The 21,401-nt window shown below is 39.9% G+C and overlaps 2 protein-coding genes across 4 annotated transcripts in view; one reads left to right on the forward strand and one right to left on the reverse strand.

Moving 5' to 3' along the window:
* KCNMB3 (potassium calcium-activated channel subfamily M regulatory beta subunit 3) overlaps positions 1-4,838 on the reverse strand; it is a 64,418-nt gene extending 59,580 nt beyond the window's left edge. Inside the window, 1 exon segment of the mRNA XM_070583170.1 lies at positions 4,152-4,838. Coding sequence (XP_070439271.1) covers positions 4,152-4,738 — 587 coding nt within the window. The 5' untranslated portion in view covers positions 4,739-4,838.
* Positions 4,007-18,689, forward strand: ZNF639 (zinc finger protein 639). Of its 3 annotated transcripts, none has more exons than XM_070583171.1 (6): positions 4,007-4,215; positions 7,491-7,553; positions 8,395-8,463; positions 9,413-9,523; positions 12,114-12,248; positions 12,387-18,689. In XM_070583171.1, the coding sequence occupies exons 3-6, from the start codon at positions 8,406-8,408 to the stop codon at positions 13,538-13,540; spliced, it is 1,458 nt and encodes a 485-aa protein (XP_070439272.1). In that variant the 5' UTR covers positions 4,007-4,215; positions 7,491-7,553; positions 8,395-8,405; the 3' UTR covers positions 13,541-18,689. The 3 variants fall into 3 exon arrangements, with proteins under 3 accessions (XP_070439272.1, XP_070439273.1, XP_008520038.1); XM_070583172.1 differs by lacking the exon at positions 4,007-4,215 and adding an exon at positions 4,306-4,443; XM_008521816.2 differs by lacking the exon at positions 4,007-4,215 and having other exon boundaries at positions 7,419-7,553.
* Positions 18,690-21,401: the final 2,712 nt, after the last annotated feature.

The raw sequence follows: 21,401 nt of genomic DNA on the forward strand, positions 1-21,401 counted from the left end.
GAGATGAGGTTCACGGAGGGAGAAATGGAGTGAGTCTTCTAAAGCTGGAAGACTGTCTGTCCCTTTTGAAGAAAGCAAAGTGTCTGAGTGGGTTGACTGGCTGCCTAGATCTAGGCTTGCTGGTTTTGAAAGCACGGGGCTGGCTGCTTGGAGGACCTCAGCTGTGTAGGTGGCTCAGAATTGTGGAGTCCAGGTGTCTCGGTTGGGGATGTGAGGTCTCTGGCAGGAGACTACGGCACGCAGCTGCCTCACGTCTGAGTCAGGAGTCTATGCCCGGTCAGGTCTGCACTAGTGTCAGCAGGCTAGGGAGCCAGGACAGTTTATCAATTCACTCAACAAGTTTAATTCCTAGACGCTTTACCTGCCCCAACCTCCTTAGACCAAGCTAGGCTGTCTGTCATGTGCTCCCATAACACTCTTCACTTACCTTACGTAAGTGTAGTCGTCACATTCCAGTGCTGTTTAATTGCCTACCTTCTCTAGTCTCCTGTAAGAACCAGCAGGGCAAGGACCATGTCTATCTTGCTCACACTATATCTCCAGTACCTAGTACAGGGCTGGACATAAGGTAGATATGCAAGGAATACTTTGTTAAAAAACAAATGAGACTCTATGCAAGACACTATGCTAAGCAGGGAGATGGAGCAGAATGGAATATAACAAAACTGGAATTCAAAGTCTGTGAAGACATAATATGCTAAACAGGGGTGGAGCCAAATTTTGTGAGAACACAAGCCTATGCAAATTGGGGGGAACAACTTAGGAAAAAGAATATAAAATTGTAAATACAAAATTAAGTACTTCATCTTGGAAGAGGTTCATGCAACTGCGGGGACTTGAAGCTTAAGTTTCATTGTTTTCACAGTAATTGCCTCTCTGGTGACAAGGAGACTAACGTACCAAATACTGTGGAATCTCTAAAGAGTGATCAGAGATCTCTGATAGGGTAAATCACAGATTTCATAGAAGAGAAATTATGAGCTTGATCTTAGAGACAGAAACAAAGCAAAGGGTTGACAGGTGGAAGAAACAAGCTGTAACACACAGGTGAGAAAGAGCGAGAGCCCATCTGTGAAACAGCGAGAAGCACCACCTGGCTAATGTGGGGTTGGGTGGGGAAAGCCTTAGGATAGTGGTTCTCAAAGTGTGATCCTGGGCCAGCAGCATCAGCATCAGCATCACCTGGGAATTTGTTAGAAACGCAGCCACTCAGGTTCCAGCCCAAACTTACTCAATTAGAAACTCTGAGGATACAGCACAGAAATCTAGACCTTAACAAGAAATTTGAAAACCCAGGGGTTGGCCCCGTGGCCAAGTGGTTAAGTTCGCACACTCCGCTGCAGGCGGCCCAGTGTTTCGTTGGTTCGTAATCCTGGGCGCGGACATGGCACTGCTCATCAAACCACGCTGAGGCAGCGTCCCACATGCCACAACTAGAAGGACCCACCACGAAGAATATACAACTATGTACTGGGGGCCTTTGGGGAGAAAAAGGAAAAAAATAAAATCTTTAAATAAAAAAAAAGATCTGTAGATCTTCATTTAAAAAAAAAAAATTGAAAACCCAATGCCTTAAGAAGTGACTTGAGCGTCGGATGAAGCTATCTCATACTTACAAATTTAATTTCAGGCTGTTATACAAGATGGAGAGAAATAAAAAGGATTATGACAGAGAGAGAAAGAGAGAGTTATCTTCATCTCATACTCCAAAATAAATTACAGATAAACTAAAAAGTTAAATTAAAAAAATGCAGCCAGATCTTGGCTAGAACATGATTTCAGCATAAAGCCAATAATAGAGCCTATAAAGGAAAAGATTAATAGACTTGATTTCACAACAATTTAAAACGTTGGTACCATTAACAAAATTAAAAAGCAAACAAACTAGAAAGAAATATACACAACATATATCTCAGATAAAAAGCTAAAAAGTTTATTTTCTTTAAAAAAGATAACTAGCCTGTCGAAAAATGGGCAAAGGACATAAACTGAAAATTCACAAAAGAAATACAAATGGCCAATAAGCACATGAGAAAATATTCAAGTTCACAAAAAATAAAAAATGCAAATTAAAATGGAATACTATATTTTACTCACCAAATTGGCAGAGCATGTTTTAAGATGGAAACAACTTAATCATCCACTATTTAACAGTATGGTCATTTATAGTAGAATTCTAAGGCACCATTAACATTAATAGTATAAGGAATGTTCATGCTATAATACATGGAAAAAAAGCTGTTACAAAATACTGTAAATAACAATATTCTAATTTTGAAAAAATTTCTATATGGATATAGATATAAAAATATGAAAAGATAGTGAGCAAAATGTTACCTCTGGGCTGTGGGATTATGATAAATTTTTCTTTTGCTCTTCGTACATTTCTATTGTCTCCATTATGCGACAAACATGTATCCCTTTTCTAATCAGGAAAAAATTAAGCTACGCTCCAAGTGTGGCAAACAGTTGGAAGAATGACGATTCAACACCCTCAGTCAAAGGTATAATAGAATATAACAAACTTTACAACTCGGTACTCTTTTGAGATTTGAGCGGTTTATCCCCGCCGCCACCGCCCTCCCTTAACAGTAAGGACAGGAAAGGAAGACGCAAAGATGAAACTGGAAATCGTACTCCAGCTAATCGAAGAATATCAAATTGCCTGATTTGTGATTAGGTTCAATGGCGTGTACGTAAACATTGTGATGTTCTTATTCACTTCGTTGGGTAAGTGCAAATAGTGTGGGTTGGTTTGTTTGCTCAAGTAATGTACTGGGGTTGGGACGTTTCCTCTCACTACAAAATGTTTTGGAATAAAACTTCAGCCTAGAATGTAAAGATTTTGTTTGGCACAAGGCTACGCGTGAGCAAAACAGTAACTTAAAATGGTCCCATAACACCCCCTTGTGGCTTCCAGTATAACAGATTGGGAAACAGCACAACCAGCCAAGAGGAGAGAACGATACATACTGTTCTTTATAAATTCAACAAACGTGTGTCAATTCCCTATTCCGTGCCAGATACTAACTATACTAGGATTGAAAGATGCCGCTAAATCTCTTAGTACTTTATTCAAGCCATGCCGGCATTTGTAAACATTCGTTCCTTTGGGCTGAGCATACACATTAAAGTTATGAGGTCATAAAAATGGAGCCTCACAAACTTGAAAGAAATACGGCTTTACCTCCTGGGAGATAGCTGAAGGGAACAGAGTAAGGTCTGTGATGGTTGCCATCCAGCGGTTGGTTGGGTAGCACGTGGTAATCAGCAAAAGCACAGTGGACGTGGATTAAAAGACACAGATTGCAGCGCTGACTATCCGAGTGACCTTGGACTCGTGATAATCCACATGGGCCTCATTCATCCACTTAAACTATTTGAACCCAGGTGCTGAGGCTGCAACAATGAATAAGACCTAGTCTCTGGCCCGTCACAAGCTCACTTTTCTGATTTGTAAATTGGGGCTAACAACCTCAACTCGTTATCAAAGAGACCACATACGACCACACTGTACAGAGATCTTCATTTTTGAAACCGGGTTCACAAGTTTATTTATGCTTATTTAATTTAATCCTTTCTACATTTGTTCATAGAAATTCAAGGTCGGAAAAGGAATGAGATCATCTAATCCAGTTCCCTGTAATTTCATGCATTCCACCAAGATTTCTTGAGTCAAGGAATCCGGCTGAAGCCTAAGAATGACTCAGGGCGGAGAGCATCCCAGCCCTGTGTGTTTCTTTGGCGGGGCCTCAGTAACACCAGGACCTGGTCGCTGCCCTTTTCGTCGCCAGGAGCCTGTGGCCACTCTGGGGTTTGAAATGCCATATGCCTTGCCTAACCCAAGCAAGACCATTCTCGCACGTGCCCGGGAGGAGCAGGCTGGGCACAAGGCTGCGGGCGCGGTGCGCTTCTCCCGGTTCTCCGGGGGCGGGAGCCCGGGCTGGGAGGGGGCGTGGGGAGTGCCCCGGGCGGCCTCGCCTGGAGGCCGGTGGAATCGCCCGTCGGCTCGGGAGGGGCCTGCGGCGGCGCAGAGATGCCGGCAGGGGGCGCGGGCCGCCGGGCCACCCCCGGGGCTGGAGGCCGGTGGTCCCTCCCAGGCCGCCCGTGCGGCGAGGCCGCGCCGCCCGTTCCCCTGCCCCCACTCTTACCTCGTCACCTCCCCGCCCTGTCGGCGGGCCCCTGAGGTGCGCGGCGCAGGCGCGGAGCGGGCCGGTGAGTGCAGCCGCCGAGCCGGGGCCTGGGGCCTGGCGGGCAGGGCGTGGGGCGCGCGGGAGGGAGCGGGGCCGGCCCGGCGGAGCGCCCGGGAGCGCGAGGGCCGCAGCGGCGCCGCCCGCCGCCGTGTGCCCGCAGGCAGGGCCGCGCGGTCCCTCCGCTCGCGCTCCGGCGCCGCGGCCGCCGCCTCGGAGCTGCGCCTGGCTGGCCGGGCGGGCCCGGGGACGGGTGAGTGCGCGACGCGCGGGCCGCGGGCGCCGCTGGCAGCAGGAGAGGGCAGGGAAGAGCGGATGGCGGCTTTTAAACCGAAACCCTGCCTGCGTGTGATGGCGGGATGGCGGTCCCCTCCCCCATCCCGAGGGCAGTCCCACCCCCTGCGGAGGACGCCTCGGTGCGGGCTCGCCTCGGCCCCTGCTGCTGCTTCCCTCATGGCGCCTTTGGAGTCGGGCTGGCGAGTCCCCGCTAGTCGCCGGCCCTGGCGCGGGGGTGGAGGCGGCTGGGCCCGGGCCCCTCCGATCGGCATGTCCCGCGGCGGCTGGGCTCCGGACGCCCGGCGGTGCCACGCTGGCCTCTGGCCCTGCCGCGCGGCATCGGGACCCCCGGCAGCGCATCCCGGGGCTCTCGCCGCAGTGGCAGCCAGTGGGCGTCGGTCCTGGCGCCGAGTCTCCAGCCAGCCGTCGAAGCCCCTCGTTAGGGTGCTTACAAACCCCTTTTGGTTTGTTTTTCTGTACAACCTAGGGACACAAGTCATTTGAAGCAGTTTCTCTCTTTGCAAAGAGAGAACGATGGTACTTCAACAAAGACTGACGCTAAGTTGGACATATAGTGGGTTTCTAGTTCAAGCCCAATTCTTTTAATTCTAGAAAGTTTATACTTATTTTAAAATGAGGGTGAAGAAACGTGCTTTTAAAACCCTTTAGCATAAAAATATAGCTTTTTATTGTAAATGTGTTTTAATACTTATTAGGAAGAGAATATTTACATTGCATGAAAAGCCTTTTAAAAGACTCATCTATTTGATATAAGAGCTACCTATTATGTGTACTAGTGTGTTTTGTACATGGACATTCCTATTGAAAAAAATGACAAGTGAAAAGATACATATTTTCTAAGTTGCTATTTTTTAAAAAAATGTTTCGTTTGACATGATCTCATTTTTATAAGTGTAAAATATATATGTATACCTTAGCATAGGAGAACGTTTAGGTGTCTGTGCACCAAAAAGTTAACAGTGGTTTTTCTGGGTGAATAGATTCTAGATTACTTAATTAATTTAAAAAATGTTTTTCTAATTTTCCTGCAATGGCATGTATTACGTCTGGAGTTTGTTTAGTGGGGAAGGGAGAATGAATGATAAGTTACATGTGATTCCGGATCTTCGCGGTGAGACGAAGACTAGTGAGCAAATGTCCATGACATCCCGGAATAAAAAGCCGAACTTCGTCGTCAGGGCAGTTATGCATACAAAAGGCACATAAAACGTTTGCTGACATGAAGGACCGTTAGCATTTTTGGTCTTGAGCGAGCATCTTATCATCATGCTGAAAGGAGGTCTGATAAACGGTGGGATATTGTTCAGCCCTAAGGAGGAGTCAGCCGGTTTCTGACCAGGGTGACCCTGTTCGTCTCACCTGACAGTCTGAATCCAGGCCAGCTTGCAACATTAATTTTGATGCTATGCTTGGTTTCCTTTTCTTACTTTTATGTTCTTCGAGTTGGAAATGATTTGAAGTGTATTCTGAAATAACAAAAGGCTACTTTAAAATGTCTGGCTGACATTTTCCATTGTTCTCCCTGATACTTTTAGAGCATTTAGAACATGAAGTGTAAAGCTTTTGGCTGTATACATTCTAGAAGTGTACAAAAGAGGTATTAGGAATAAGTCTTTAAATTTTAGTTTATTACCTAAATGTGAAAATTGCTTTTCTTTTTTTGATTTTTGAATACACTTGATTGGGATGAGTTCAAGGAATGCTATTTGTGTTGTCAGACAAGGCATTATATATATTGGTATCATTTCTCTAAATCTCATGGTTGTCAGTCTCTTTGGGTGATTCCTTTCTCCTCCCAAGTGGTGGCTGAGTAAGAATTGGAAGCAGTATGTAACTTGCTGGTAGCAGTGATTAGCAGTGAAGATTTACTCATATACAGTTAGTTCCAAACCCAGGAGTCAGAAGATATGTGTTTTCATCTCTGGTTCTGCCACTGAGGTGACTTGACTTTCACTAAGTCTGTTTCCTCATCAGCAAGATTGAGATGGGTTTGACAGTAGCTCCTCTATGTACCTCAGGATTGTTGTGAAGGTCAAATAAAATAAGGGTTAGGAAAATACTCAACAACCTGACAAGTGCTGTCTTATTACCCTGTGATCGCATCACCTGGCCTGCTGATACACCCAGAACTTGGTGAAGGAGCAAAAACAGTGTGTGCACCCGAAGTGCCTTACTAGAAATGAGATGGTCTTAGTAATGATGCCAAGTTCTACCTGCTGTGTGTATCACCTTGGTAATAAGAAAAGCAGCATATAAACCTGGGTGGAGAAAACTTCACGGTGCGTTTCTTTTTCTGACATTCCTTACCTGTGCAGTGCTACAATGGAAGGAACACTAATCGGAAATGGAAGAGAGAGTTCTAGTTCTGACACTCCTCTATTGTTTGAATTGGGGTGATCACTTTATCTCCCTATTTGTTTCCAAAACTGAAATAAAGGGATTGAAGGCATGAGCTTTAAAATCAGTTAGATCTTTTTCAAATCCCAACCCTACCACTTATTAAGTATCCCCCTTGTCTCAGCTTTGCTATACCTCAGTTTCCTCGTCAGTGATAAGGGGGGAATAGTAATAGTTGGTGCTCAATAAATGATCGTTATTATTCTTCTATTGTTAAATCTGTAAGGACCTAAACAGGTTAAAGTCTGATTTGATGTTTGTTTTCATTATATTTGCTTTCATTGTGGCTGAATAAATTAGTGCAGATTTAATTCCTGTTTTGGAGTAAGACATTGCTGTAGCTTTAGAAGGTAAATTCATTTCAAAGAATATGATACATACTAACTTATTTACATAGTTCAGATAAATACGTATTTATCAATATATACAATTTTTAGTAATACGGCATATTCAAAAGAATATGATACTTGAATTAATTCTTTCCAGTTGTATAACTGGAGTTGCACAACTTTCCAGTTGATTAAAGATCTAGTGCCACTGTATTCTTGAATCTCAGAAATGAGCTGCGTTTTTGCTTATGTGACTTTTGTCATGTTTTTCCTACAGGCATTTTTTACCATCTGTGAAAACTTCCCTGTAATTCATTTTTCCTCACTCCAGTTACACCAAGTAAGTGAAGTGAAGTAAAACTAATTAGTCAATTTTATAACAGTTGGTGGGAATTTAATCATATAGTGGTTGCCATACCTGTTCTTTTCTCAAGAGAATGTTAAATGTGACCTCATAAGTAAGAAAAAGGTTTTTTCTTGAAAGTTATATTGTGAGCTTCTATGTGATGAGTATTTTTTCTGAAAGCCAGGAGATCAATACAAATTTGTGACAATATTTTTTAAGGGAATGTGTCTACCTTTAGCTTAAATACTGTATCAAAATATTCCCAATTGTAAATGTACCTGTAAAACTCTTAAAATGGTGCCACAGGCACAATTTTTTTTAATAAGAAATAATTTAAGGATCAGGCTCATTGTAATTATCCAGTTCTCACAGTTACATCAACATTTGAAAAAGAGTTCTCAACCTCACTAAGAAAGAAACCAGAAAACAGTGTCCTGCCTTTAAACTTGATCAGCAGAGTAAATCCAAAATATAAACAGAGGCATTGTTTAACATTTCCCTTATGAAGTAGATTTTCACATGACACACACATTTCTTATTGCTAATAAATTCTTTGGTTAGAAATAATTTTTGGTTTTTTTGGTGTGGAAGATTGTCCCCGAGCTAACATCTGTGCCAATCCTCCTCTACTTTGTATGTGGGATGCCATCATAGCATGGCTTGGTGAGCGGTGTGTAGGTCCACGCCCGGGATCCAAACCCGTGAACCCTGGGCCACCAAAGCGGAGCATGCCAACTTAACCACTACACCCCCAGGCTGGCCCCTGGTTAGAAATAATTTTTATAACAATATTAACAATCATTATTTGTGACTGACTTGTTAAATTTTTTTTTAGATTGAAAAGATATGAATGAATATCCTAAGAAAAGAAAAAGGAAGACTTTACACCCTTCTCGTTATTCAGGTCAGTGTATAATTTAGTTATTTTAAAGTTGGGCTTTGGATTAATTCTCATGCCATTGTATTCCATCCATTTTCTCAGAAATGTTAGGATAAGAGTTAAATATCTGGGTCAATTTTTGGGTAAGAGAAAACTTTAAATAAATGCTCTGCCTATATTCCTCCTTCTCTACCATGTGCTAGGCACATATCAGAACTTTACAAACATTATTTTATTTTATCCTCCCAACTTTATGGTTTATAGATATTTAAAATTAGATATCCAAGGTTACATACTTACACAGCATAATTGAGATTTGCCTGTGTGATTGCCAAGCTTGTCCTTCAGGCACAGTGATAGCCTTGGTGGAAGATATTTTGCATCATTGGGAAAAAAGTCTTTGTCCTGTACGTTATTCTCAGAAATGTGAACTTTGATTTTGACTGTGTAATTTTAGATTCTCTGGTTGAGGTTGGCTCTCCTGTTTTGGCGGTATAAGAAGAGAGGTCTTTGTGGCCATCTCTAACTAATACACCCCACATACATGTACTTGGGACAGTCTGGGGCATGCCTGTTAGCCCACCCAACTGACACAGTCTTCATAGCTGAGGAAATTAAGCCTGGTTTACTATGTACTGGGCCCTCCCAGGCAAGACTTGAAATGACTTTTTTTCAGTGTTTTTTGCAGTTAATGCATTTATCACATATTTACGTTTTGTGGGATTCTGACTGTAAGGCAAACATATCTTTGTGTGCTTCAAAGTATTATATTTTAGGTTGTATAATTTGTGGTTCTTTCAAAGCTCAATGTCCATATCAGATCTGAAATATAAAAGCTTTCAGAATTGAGGGAAATATTAATAGTTTATGATAAATACTATGAAAATTTATGTATGTTGGATAAAGGGATGGCTGTCATGAAATTTATATATGTTTTCCATGCTTGACATTTTTTCAATTCTTTTATATTAAGATTCCTCTGGAATAAGCAGAATTGCAGATGGATTCAATGGAATTTTTTCTGACCATTGTTATAGTGTCTGTTCTATGAGACAACCAGACTTAAAATATTTTGACAACAAAGGTATATCTAATATTTTCTAAAATATTTTTTTAAATTGCTTTTATGTGTTTTCATTTGTTCCTTATTTGAAAATGTGCATGAAAGTCATGATTTCAAAATGAGCAAGTGTTCGAATTTATTATAATGTAAGAAAACAAAATGATTTGGGGGAGAAGAAAGAGAGTAAGTGAATTTTAATTTTTAACATTATTTCAGGTGTGTAAATAAAAAGCACATTCTCCTAAATCCATTTTAGTTGGCTAGGAATTGGTGGGAAAGCCGGAGTGAGCCAAGTTGGGAGCATTTATGGTGAAAGGTTGAGAATAGTATTCTACACGGTTCTTCCGCTCAACTATACCTTTAAGTCTGGGGGCCAATGGAAGGAAAGAACAGAGGGTGAGGGATATGGTCTTTTTTGATCTTGCTTCTTCTATTGACTCCTCTTTTCTGGAGCATTAGGGGGATGATAACAACTTACGTTTGTTCTCTGCAACCACTGAAACACCAGTTCACTTGAGCTCCTGTCACAGGCACTAAAACAAATTATAAAAAAACATGTAGAGTCAGAGACATCAGTGTGAACTCATATTTGGCTCAATATAGATTGGGGCCAGCCCCGTGGCCGAGTGATTAAGTTCGCGTGCTCTGCTTTGGCAGCCCGGGGTTTCACCGGTTCAAATCCTCGGCGCAGACATGGCACCACTCATCAAGCCATGCTGAGGTGGCGTCCCACATGCCACAACTAGAAGGAACCACAACTAAGAATACATGACTATGTACCAGGGGGCTTTGGGGAGAAAAAGGAAAAGTAAAATCTTTAAAAAAAAAAAAAAGATATATATGGTTACATACAGAAATGTTTATAGATATGTCTGTATGTACATCGTAGTGTACACACACCTATCTTCTGCTGTGTTAGCTGAGAGGGCCTAAAAGAAATGACACCTCGGTAGCAGTGACCACATCTAGTGCCCAGACCTTGGTTTCTGATACCAGTCTCCAATAAAAGGTACTAGTGCTTCTTAGAGAAACAGCTGATTCTACCGGAAATTTACAAGATGAGCCTGGAGCATGTTGTGCCAGAAAATAAGTACTCAAAACACACACACCCACGTTTGATACAGGAATGCCAGAGGAGCACAGGAGTCAACTGAAAGAGCTCTCAATAGCCAAAGCTGAAATAATGCGAGGGAAAAAATTTAATTATAACCCAAAGTATAAAATAAATATCCCTGAGTTCATACTGATATAAATAAATGATTGAATAAATAATAAATGGAGAGAAGAGACAAATCTTCTGTACAGAAGAATTTCAAATTGTTTATGTAAGTACCCCTGCCTCAAGGAGGTGGACCATCACCCCCAACTCCGTAAGTGTGGGCTGCACATAGTGACTTCCTTCCAAAGTATGGAAAGTGAGAGAGTGACTTTACAGTGGAGAAACCTGGGAAATGCTACCTCAACCAGGTGATCAAGGTCAACATCAGCAGTAATAAATCATGTTAATAGTACGTACCCTTGGTATGATGCTATGAAAATGACAGTTTGCCTCTGTGGTCTACCTGCCAGTAAACCATAATCCCAGTCTAGTCATGAAAAAAACAACAGACATTTGTGGGGCATCCTAGAAAATACCTGACCAGTACTCCTCAAAACTTGGTCATCAAAACAAGGAAAGCCTGAGAAACTGCCACAGCTACCAATAGCCTAGAGAGACATGACAACTAAATGTCATGTGGTCTTCTGGATGGGATCCTGGAACAGAAAAAGAACATTAGGTAAAAACTAAGGAAATCTGGAAGAAGTATGGACTTCAGTTAATAACAATTTATCAATATTGGTCATTAATTGTAACAAATGTACCATAGTAATGTAAAATGTTAATAGTGGAGAAACTGAATGCAGGATATATGGAAATTCCTGTATTCTCAATTTTTCCTGTAAATCTAAAACTTCTGAAAATAAAGTCAGTTAACAACAACGATGTGATGTGAAACCCATTTTATTCTACTGACCTTATTTCAGTTTCCCCGTGATGACTTTAAAACGTTGGGACTGGGCTGAGGGAATAAAGCGTTATTCAAACTCAGTAGTTCACACTGAAAATTCCTAAGTAGGGGGCAGGTCTGATGGCGCAGAAGTTAAGTTCACACGTTCCGCTTCTCAGCGGCCCCGGGTTCGCCTGTTCAGATCCTGGGTGCGGACACAGCACCGCTTGGCAAAAGCCATGCTGTGGCAGGCATCCCACATATAAAGTAGAGGAAGGTGGGCATGGATGTTAGCTCAGGGCCAGTCTTCCTCAGCAAAAAAGAGGATTGGCAGTAGCTAGCTCAGGGCTAATCTTTCTTTAAAAAAAAAAAAAAAAACTTAAGTAAATTTAAGAAGTGTATTCTAGTCCAGACGGGGCAGGGAAGCAAAGGCAGTAACTGTTTGGACAGATCTTCTGTGTGTCTTTGGTACATAGATAACATCTCTTTTTATGGCTAAATGTAAGTCCTTAGTTCCTGTTGGAATTCAAAATTATTTAAAACATTTGGTGCTTTGTTTTATAGTAATTGATGTTTCATGCTTTGATATGAATAATAAGTATTTTTCCAAATCCCTTTTCCAGATGATGATTCTGACACAGAGCCATCAAATGACTTGCCAAAATTTGCAGATGGAATCAAGGCCAGAAACAGAAATCAGAATTACCTGGTCCCCAGTCCTGTACTTAGGATTCTAGACCACACTGCCTTTTCTACAGGTAGGGAAACTAATTAATAGCATTTGCATGTTTTGTGTAGATCACTGAAAAAATAATGCATAAAATAAATTTCTTTTTGCCAGTTATTTAATAGGTCTTATTTAGTAATAGTAATATTAGGCTTGTTTTATTTTTCAGAAAAATCTGCTGATATTGAAATTTGCGATGAAGAGTGTGACTCTCCTGAATCGGTCAGCCAGCAGACTCAAGAGGAGAGCCCTCTGGAGGTTCACGCTGCCGAGGACGTTCCGATTGCTGCAGAAGTGCATGCCATTTCCGAAGACTATGATATAGAGACAGAAAACAACTCCTCTGAGAGTCTCCAAGACCAGACTGATGAAGAGCCCCCGGCTAAACTCTGCAAAGTCCTCGACAAGAGCCAGGCCTTGAATGTGACTGCCCAGCAGAAATGGCCTTTACTGAGAGCTAATAGCAGCGGCCTCTATAAATGTGAACTGTGCGAGTTCAACAGCAAATATTTTTCCGATTTAAAGCAGCATATGATCCTGAAGCATAAGCGCACTGATTCAAATGTGTGTCGAGTGTGCAAGGAAAGTTTCTCTACCAACATGCTTCTGATCGAGCACGCCAAACTGCACGAAGAGGATCCCTACATTTGTAAATACTGCGATTATAAGACGGTGATCTTTGAGAACCTCAGCCAGCACATTGCAGACACCCATTTTAGTGACCACCTTTATTGGTGCGAGCAGTGCGATGTGCAGTTCTCCTCAAGCAGTGAACTCTATCTCCATTTCCAGGAGCACAGCTGTGACGAACAGTACTTGTGTCAGTTCTGTGAACATGAGACGAATGACCCAGAAGACTTGCATAGCCATGTGGTAAATGAACATGCATGTAAATTAATAGAGTTAAGTGATAAGTATAACAATGGAGAACACGGACAGTACAGCCTCTTAAGCAAAATTACCTTTGATAAATGTAAAAACTTCTTTGTCTGTCAAGTGTGTGGTTTTCGGAGTAGACTTCATACCAATGTTAACAGGCATGTTGCTATTGAACATACTAAAATTTTTCCTCATGTTTGTGATGACTGTGGGAAAGGCTTTTCAAGTATGCTAGAATATTGCAAACATTTAAATTCACATTTATCTGAAGGCATTTATTTATGTCAATACTGTGAATATTCAACAGGACAAATTGAAGATCTTAAAATTCATCTAGATTTCAAGCATTCGGCTGACTTACCTCATAAATGTAGTGACTGCTTGATGAGGTTTGGAAATGAAAGGGAGTTAATAAGTCACCTTCCAGTCCATGAGACAACTTGATTGTTCTCCTTAACTTCCATAATGTTAATGTAAAATAATAAATTTGACTTTTTTGGAGATGTTAAAATGGATGATTTTAAACACAGCTTATGAGAATTACCTTTAACAAATAAGATTTTTTTAATTGTCCAATTTTCTTGGCATTGCTGCATTTTTTAGTAAATAATTGTATCCTAAATGTGGTATTTTCAATGCATGGTAGTTCATAGTTTGAACCACTCTTGGTGGCTATCTTATTTCTTGCATGTGCTCTGATTTCATGAATTGATAAGAAACAGACAGACTAAAGAAACTAGACTACAGTTTTCCTTCATGACCAAAGGTGCTATTAACTTTTTCTGTTTTAAACTCAAGATTAGCTCAGTTTTTCGTGTATGAAGTCATTAAAATACTGCACTACCAGAACTAAAAGGCAATATAATGTACAATTAGTCCACCAATACTCCCATTCCTAAGAGCCCAGACCCTGCTTTCGCAGTCACCATCAGTGATTATCCTCAGGGTCATCAGTAGACTCTCCATCAGTCTGATTCTTTTAATAACACTAGGAGTCCAGTGTTATCGTAGGAAGGAAAGATCCAGTTTTCTTGGTAGTCTGTTTTTTTTTTGATTCTTACTTTATTTTAGCTCTTCTCTATGAGTTAAATAATTTAAGATGAGGGTAGGGAGGACGGGTAAGGGGTTATGCAATAAAGTAACTTTTCATAACTCATTCATAACCTGTTCACATTTCATTTTCAGTTATGCAACTGCAAAGTCATGCCCCAACTTTTTTTTTTTTCTTCTTCTTCTCCCCAAAGCTCCCTAGTACATAGTTGTATATTCTAGCTGTAGGTCCTTCTGGTTGTGCTATGTGTGACGCCGCCTCAACACGGCTTGATGAGTGGTGCCATGTCTGTGCCCAGGATCCAAACTGGCAAAACCTTGGGCCACCAAAGTGGAGCACGCAAACTTAACCACTCGGCTGTGGGGCCGGCCCCTCATGCCCCAACTTCTCATGTCAAATCTTTTATCGACTGAGAAAACCTACTGAAGTATTAATGTAGAATTAGGAAAATCTGGGAGATAAGGGACTGCTGGCATGATAATGTCTAAATCTTAGCTTCTATATTAGTTTCGTGTGACTGCCATAACAAATTACCACAAACTGAATGGCTTAAACAACAGATTTGTTACCTCACAGTTCTAGAGGCTAAAAGTTCAAAATTGGGCAATGAAGGCATAGTTGTTCCCTCTGAGGGCTGTCAGGGAAAGATCTGTTCCCATCCTTTCTCTTTGGCTTGTGGATAGCAGTCTTCATGTTGACATCATGTGCTCCTTGTATGCAAGTCTGTCACCAAATTTCCCCTTTTTACAAGGACCCCAGTCATGTTGGAGTAGGGCTCCCCCTAATACCTCATTTTAACGTGGTAAAAACCCTATCCCCAAATAAGGTCACGTCTTGAGGTACTGGGGCCTAGGACTGCAACATATGAATTGGGGGGAGGGGAAGACACAACTACACAATTTAATAGCAACTTCTTAAATAGTGTCAAGAAGATAGAATTTTGTATATGATTGGCCTCATTTAATAAACACTGCTGCTAACAAACAATATGGTTGTTGAGGAATATTGTTACAGTTGAAAAGACCAATTTATGACCTATGATTTTGCCACTTCAAGAACCGTTGGAATTTAGTATATTTTGAGAATGGTGGCAGCAACAAGTATTTTCAAAACGAATCATTTTTATCTCTACTATTTTGTCATACGTGCCTACCTGTGTTCCTCGACTTCATTCCATCTGATTGTAACATTCCAGGTAGGGCGGTCTGAAACAGATGTTTCTTAGAAGACAAAATTATGAGAGTTTAAATGGAGGAGAACCTTAGAAACCATCTGGTCTAAACCCTCTAGTTTTCTAAGTTTCTTGTAGAAATAGAAACTTAGGTTGTTATTAAGCCAAAGTCACAAAACTAGTTGTAGCAGACAGGAGTGGAATCCAAGTTCTTTGGCTTCCATTCTGGTGATGTTCCCATGACGCCATGTTACATGAAAATCTAAGCTGTGTCCTTGGGGTGTTTTTCTTGGCTCCATAACCCAGCCATTCACCTACCTTCTTGGTAATTCTGTTTTTGTACTTTTTTGATATACCTCCAGCTCCAGGAATTTGATTTTCAGGAAGCAAGTAATACCTTGATTTAATTCTGCATTTTACGGCTTTACATTTGATCTGGTGTTAGTAATCAAAGAGGTTGTAATGAAATTACTCGAGACATTAAATCCAAGTTTTAGAACCACATAATTTTGTACTTTTTGATGAATCTGCAGCTTAAGGCCACATCTCACTGACAGGTTGGCCAATAAAAACTTCTTTTTGCTTTGACTCAGCTCTCCAAGAAGTATGACTGACCATAAATTGCTGAGGTAGCTGGTCTATATTTTTAGCTTAACAAACTTCTTTGGAAAAACAAACTATCTAAAAAGAAATTTTTCTAACTACTTTTGGATTTTTTCCCATCAAAGACAGACATTTCCACTGAACTCTGGTAACCTGAACCACGGTTCAGTTCTGAGAGTACACACCTGATAGTGGTGTCCATCAGCACTACAGCTGAATTCTGGGCAGCCGTGAAGCGTAGTGGTGGGTCCTTCTTTCGCTTGCTTTTATATGTTCACCTTGCAATGAGTTACTACTTTTGAAATTCCAAAACGTTTGCCCTGTACTCCAAAACATGAAAGTCACTGTGCTCTGCTCAAAACCTCTCCCCTTCCTGCTTGTAAATTTGCTGGGTTTACCATTTTAAGTCACCTTTCTTAGATTTCTCTGAATGTGTGTCATCACATATTAACCAGTTTCTCAGTCTCACCGGGCCTCTTGTTTGGTGATTGCTCAACTGTTGGCAGGTGTAGTATATGTAGGTATTTTTCTTTCCATACACTCTGTTCCTCATTTTTGAATCTGATTTACAAAGCATTGACTGACTTAATTTCTGGCACTTTACCATAAACCTTACTTTGCTTGTTTTGTCAGACTTACTGCCTTTTGCAAGCAGTTTAATATATTTCCCAAACTACTGTGATTAATTTTTTAAAGGAATTTTAATACCTAAAAATTAGCACAAGTTATGTAAATTTGAAAAAGCTGATAAAAATCAAATGGCTTCAGTCCTCCTGGGAAGCAGATTGGTTTACCGAAAAGTCAATACTCATTAAGAATTTAAATGAAAATAAATAGTTAAGACCAAATGTTAATCCCAATGGAGAAGCAAATTAGGTGAGTCAGGTTTACCCTATAATTAACACAGCAGCATCCCTATAAATTAAAAATGAAATTTTGGGATGTATATTCCTTTTCCTGTAACTTTTGGCTCTGTTGACTGAAGATACAAGTATCCACAAGAGAGAATTTTTATTCATGGCATTGAGTTTATGGATTTACATATACTCCTTATATTGATGTAGCTTTCCATAAATTAATCTTTTAAGACAACATTCAAATCTAAGAGAAAGAAATGTGTACACTTGTGGCTTAAAGTATAAATTCACAAAGCTGAAAGTTGTCACATATAATTTACATGTTTATATAAAGCTATGTATTCAATTTGTAAGTTTAAAAACTAAAAATTTTAAGAGCCTGTCAGAGTCGTTTCGAGTCTCCTTCATACTAGTGACTTGAGAAATAATTTTCTGGATAAAGACTTTCCATATGAGACCACCAGTCACTTCACCCTCCTTCTTAAGTTCATTCTCTTTAGTCAGCTGGGTGTTAAAGTGGTAGCTGCCTGAACCCAAAATAAATCACATTCGTGAAAAGTAATTTCTTCATTCTAAAAAGAAATAATTTTCTCACATTGCTAAATAGGAATATTGTATTATCTACTAGACTTATTCCCATACTTTGAGCGGTGATTATTTGGGCAGCTTTTAAAGGGAATTTTTGCAATCACGACCTTTAAAAGTTTGTTGTTGTTTATTTTTGGTTTTAAATAGGCAAATGAATATAACCTGGATAATCTTTTTTCTTGCTAAAAATTTTGAGCTGAATGAATTATATCCTTAAAAATTTAATGAAAAGTATGTTTTGAATGAAAACTCAAAGTTTTCTAGTTTTTAATATTTTCTCTAGAAAGTGTCCACTACCGAAAAACATTGCAGTTGAAATAATTGAGAGTTTTGCCCTTACTCATCAGGAATTGGAATCATACGCATCGAATGTAACTTCTGGTAGGGCATTTTTTTTTTCCCTGCCTAAAAGCCATTCACCGTGCCATTCTGAATTTTGGCATGACATTTGAGAATACAGCAGTGCCCCCTTATCCTTGAGTTCACTTCTAAAGTTTCAGTTACCCGCAGTCAACAATGGTCCAAAAATATTACATGGAAAATTCCAGAAATAAACATGAATTCGTAAGTTTTAAATTGTGTGCCGTTCTGCATAATGTGGTGAAATCTCACATCATCCTGCTCTGTCCCCTCCAGGACGTGAATCATCCCTTTGTCCAGTGTGTCCACGCTGTAGGCACTACCCAGCCATTAGTCTCTTAGAAACTATCTCAGTTCTCAGATCGACTACTGAGGTATCGCAGTGCTTATGTTCAAGTAACTTGTTTTACTTAATGATGGCCCCAAAGCACAAGAGTAGGGATGCTGGCAATTCCGATATGCCAAAGAGAAGCCGTAAAGTGCTTCCTTTAAGTGATAAGGTGAAAGTTCCCATTTAATAAGGAAATAAAATCATATGCTGAGGTTGCTAAGGTCGACCGTAACTTTCATTCCAGTATATTGTTGTAATTGTTCTATTTTATTGTTATTAATCTCTCACTGTGTGTCATTTATAAATTAAACTTAGTCATAGGTATGTACGTGTAGGAAAAAACTTTGTACATGTAGGGTTCAGTCCTATCCACAGTTTCAGGCATCCACTGAGGGTCTTGGAACATATCCCCTGCAGTTAAGGGGGGACTTTTGTATTGAATTCTCTTTTCCTGCCTACCCTGTTCATTCGATTTAGGGTTACCTTTTCTCTTTATGGCATCATTCATACTTCCAAAACATATTCCTCAAACTATATTCTGTGGCTGATTACCCTCATCTTTGCAACTCTTCTTCACTTCATTTGGGTTTTCAGACAGTCTCGAAAAATTAAAGTTTTCCCAATTAACAAAATGAGAGTGAATTTGTTTTTTTTATTCTTCCTTCTCTCTATTCTCAGAACTGCATTAAAATTAGTTACTCCCTTCACATCATATACCACATCACTCACTTTTATACCCTACAAATATTTTATATATTCCTGTCTAACAGCAATTTGTGTTGAATTTATAAATTTCACTGTCTATTTTGGATTTTAAGAAGCAGAATATCATGGCGCAGATCTTAATAAATACTTCTCTATGGTTACAAGGTTATGGTTAAGTTCCTTACAGCACTGATCCAGTGTTCTTTAGTGAACAAGTGAAATGCTGAAGTGGAGGAACTAACCTAGGATGACAGAATGTTAGCCGGGAGGGACCTCAGAGATCACCTATTCTACACTCACAAAGTGTACAACATGTAAAAATAATTGTATATGGTACACGTTTTTATTGTAAAATTTAACTAGCACATCAAATCTGATTCATGAATATTTTTACTTAGGACAAAACTAATTTTTTAAGAAAAACAAATTGATTTAAAGAAAAACACAAAGTAAATAATAATGATACATGGACATAGAAAAACATTGGGTAGGTGGTGCATGAATGACTGAAATTTGAGAATACAAAATTCTGATCTAAACTTCTTTTTTAAAAAATATTTTGCATAGTTTATTTTTTTATTTGTTTTTTGAGGAAGATTAGCCCTGAGCTAACCTCTGCCACCAATCCTCCTCTTTTTGCTGAGGAAGACTGGCCCTGAGCTAACATCGGTGCCCATCTCCCTCTACTTAATATGTGGGATGCCTACCACAGCATGGCTTGCCAAGCAGTGCTATGTCCGCACCCAGGATCTGAACCCTGGCCGCCAAAGTGGAACGTGCAGACTTAACCGCTGCACCACCAGGCTGGCCCCTGATCTAAACTTCTTGTTTATAGCTTAGAAAAATGGTTCTCTAACATCATTAGTCAAATGCTTTTTAAGCTAGAATAGGACTTCTAACTCCCTGCCACTCTTTAAAGAATTTTCCCTAGAAAAAGGTAAAATATGCCATGTTTTTTCAGGGAATGTCATCCCAGACACCTGAAGACAGAGAAAATGACATATTAGAGAGTACTGGACCAAAGGATATGACTGATTTCTAATCCCTGATCGCTAACTATAAATTGTACGACTATAACCACAGACAATGGATGTCATGTTACGAAATTTTTCCCAAATAGTCCATGGACTCTCTGCAACTCCTTAAAAACTTCTATTTCGCTACTCTTCAATTTCACAAACAGCTACGGAATATCTGCTATCAAGCCGTGTCTTCAGGGATACAAGAATAAATACACTATGGTTCTTGTCCTCAAAGAGATTTACGGTAGAAGGGGGGAAACTCTTCTCTGTCACCTTTCTGAACTCCAATTCAATTAAGTATCAAATTGAGTGCCTCTTGTGTTTCTAAATGTTTTCTTTATGTACAATGCTACTGTAAACATTTGTATCTGTTGAGGTGTTTTGGGTTTTCATTTTGTTTTTTTTTTGCGGGGGTGGGGAAGTGGTGTATATTTTTTTTGTATATTTGTGATTAAATACTTTCAAAATATTATCCAGGATGGCTAAAGTTTATACTCTCATCTGCAGATTATGTTTCCCCAAGTCCTTATCAACAATTACTATCATAGAACTTTTTAATTTTGTGCAAATATGAGGGGCGTTGTTATTGTACATTATTATTGCTTGAATTTGCATTCTCTGATTACTAACAAGGTTGAAAAATATCTTATATGTTTATGAGTCACTTTGGTTTCTCATTTTGTGGACTGCCTCCCCATATCATTTATTCACTTTTCTCCTAGGTTTTCTGTTTAATTTTCAGAAGTTCTTTATAAGTTTTTAAATATTGGTCTTTTGTTGACTATGTACACTGCAAAAATAGATTCCCAGGTTGTCCTCTATCTGTTACTGTCTTTTGTTGCACAAAAATCTTTAAATTTAATGAAAATGGATCCATGACATTTTCCCTTTACCAGGTTATGCTTTCTGCATCTTGTTTACAGAATCCTCTCTAACCCCAACGTCACAAAACTGTTTTCCTACATTTTCTTCTAATAATTTTCTGGATGTACCTTTAGTATTTAGATCAGAGTATCTCTTTTTTTTTTAAGATTTTTTTTTCCTTTTTCTCCCCAAAGCCCCTGTACATAGTTGTGTATTTTTAGTTGTGGGTCCTTCTAGTTGTGGCATGTGGGACGCCACCTCAGCATGGCTTAATGAGCAGTGCCATGTCCGTGCCCAGGATTCGAACCAGCGAAACCCTGGGCTGCCGAAGTGGAGCGAGCAAACTTAACCACTCGGCCAAGGGGCTGGCCCCAAGATCACAGTATCTGTGTGTGTAGGTATAATTCAAGTTTTATTTTTGTTCGTTCAAGTGAGCCAATTTCCCCGATGCTATTTGTTAAATAAGGCACCTTCTCCCAGTGATCCACGATACCAATTTTATCATATATCAACTCCCATGGGCAGAATTGGCATATGGGTCTGTGTCTGTACTCACCATATTTCTCTGTTCCTGCAACAGTATCACAGGCTTTAACAGTAACATAACATAATGCTTTAAATATTGTGGCTTTACAATATGTCTTAATAGCAGGTAGTGTGAATTTATTCTCTCTGCTCTTTTTGAGAACTGTTTTAGTTATTAGTGGACTTTGTCTTCTTCCATGTAAATTTAGAATTAGTTCCAATTCCATC

This window comes from Equus przewalskii, chromosome 18, assembly GCF_037783145.1.
Source record: "Equus przewalskii isolate Varuska chromosome 18, EquPr2, whole genome shotgun sequence".
Classification (NCBI taxonomy): Eukaryota; Metazoa; Chordata; class Mammalia; order Perissodactyla; family Equidae; genus Equus; species Equus przewalskii.

Bases quoted from the DNA above. Each gene is read 5' to 3' on its own strand.
- ZNF639 (XM_070583171.1), top strand. From the start codon at position 8,406: ATGAATGAATATCCTAAGAAAAGAAAAAGGAAGACTTTACACCCTTCT. The intron at 9,524-12,113 runs GTATATCTAATA...TCCCTTTTCCAG, and splicing joins AAAATATTTTGACAACAAAG to ATGATGATTCTGACACAGAG. The intron at 12,249-12,386 runs GTAGGGAAACTA...TTTATTTTTCAG, and splicing joins CCACACTGCCTTTTCTACAG to AAAAATCTGCTGATATTGAA.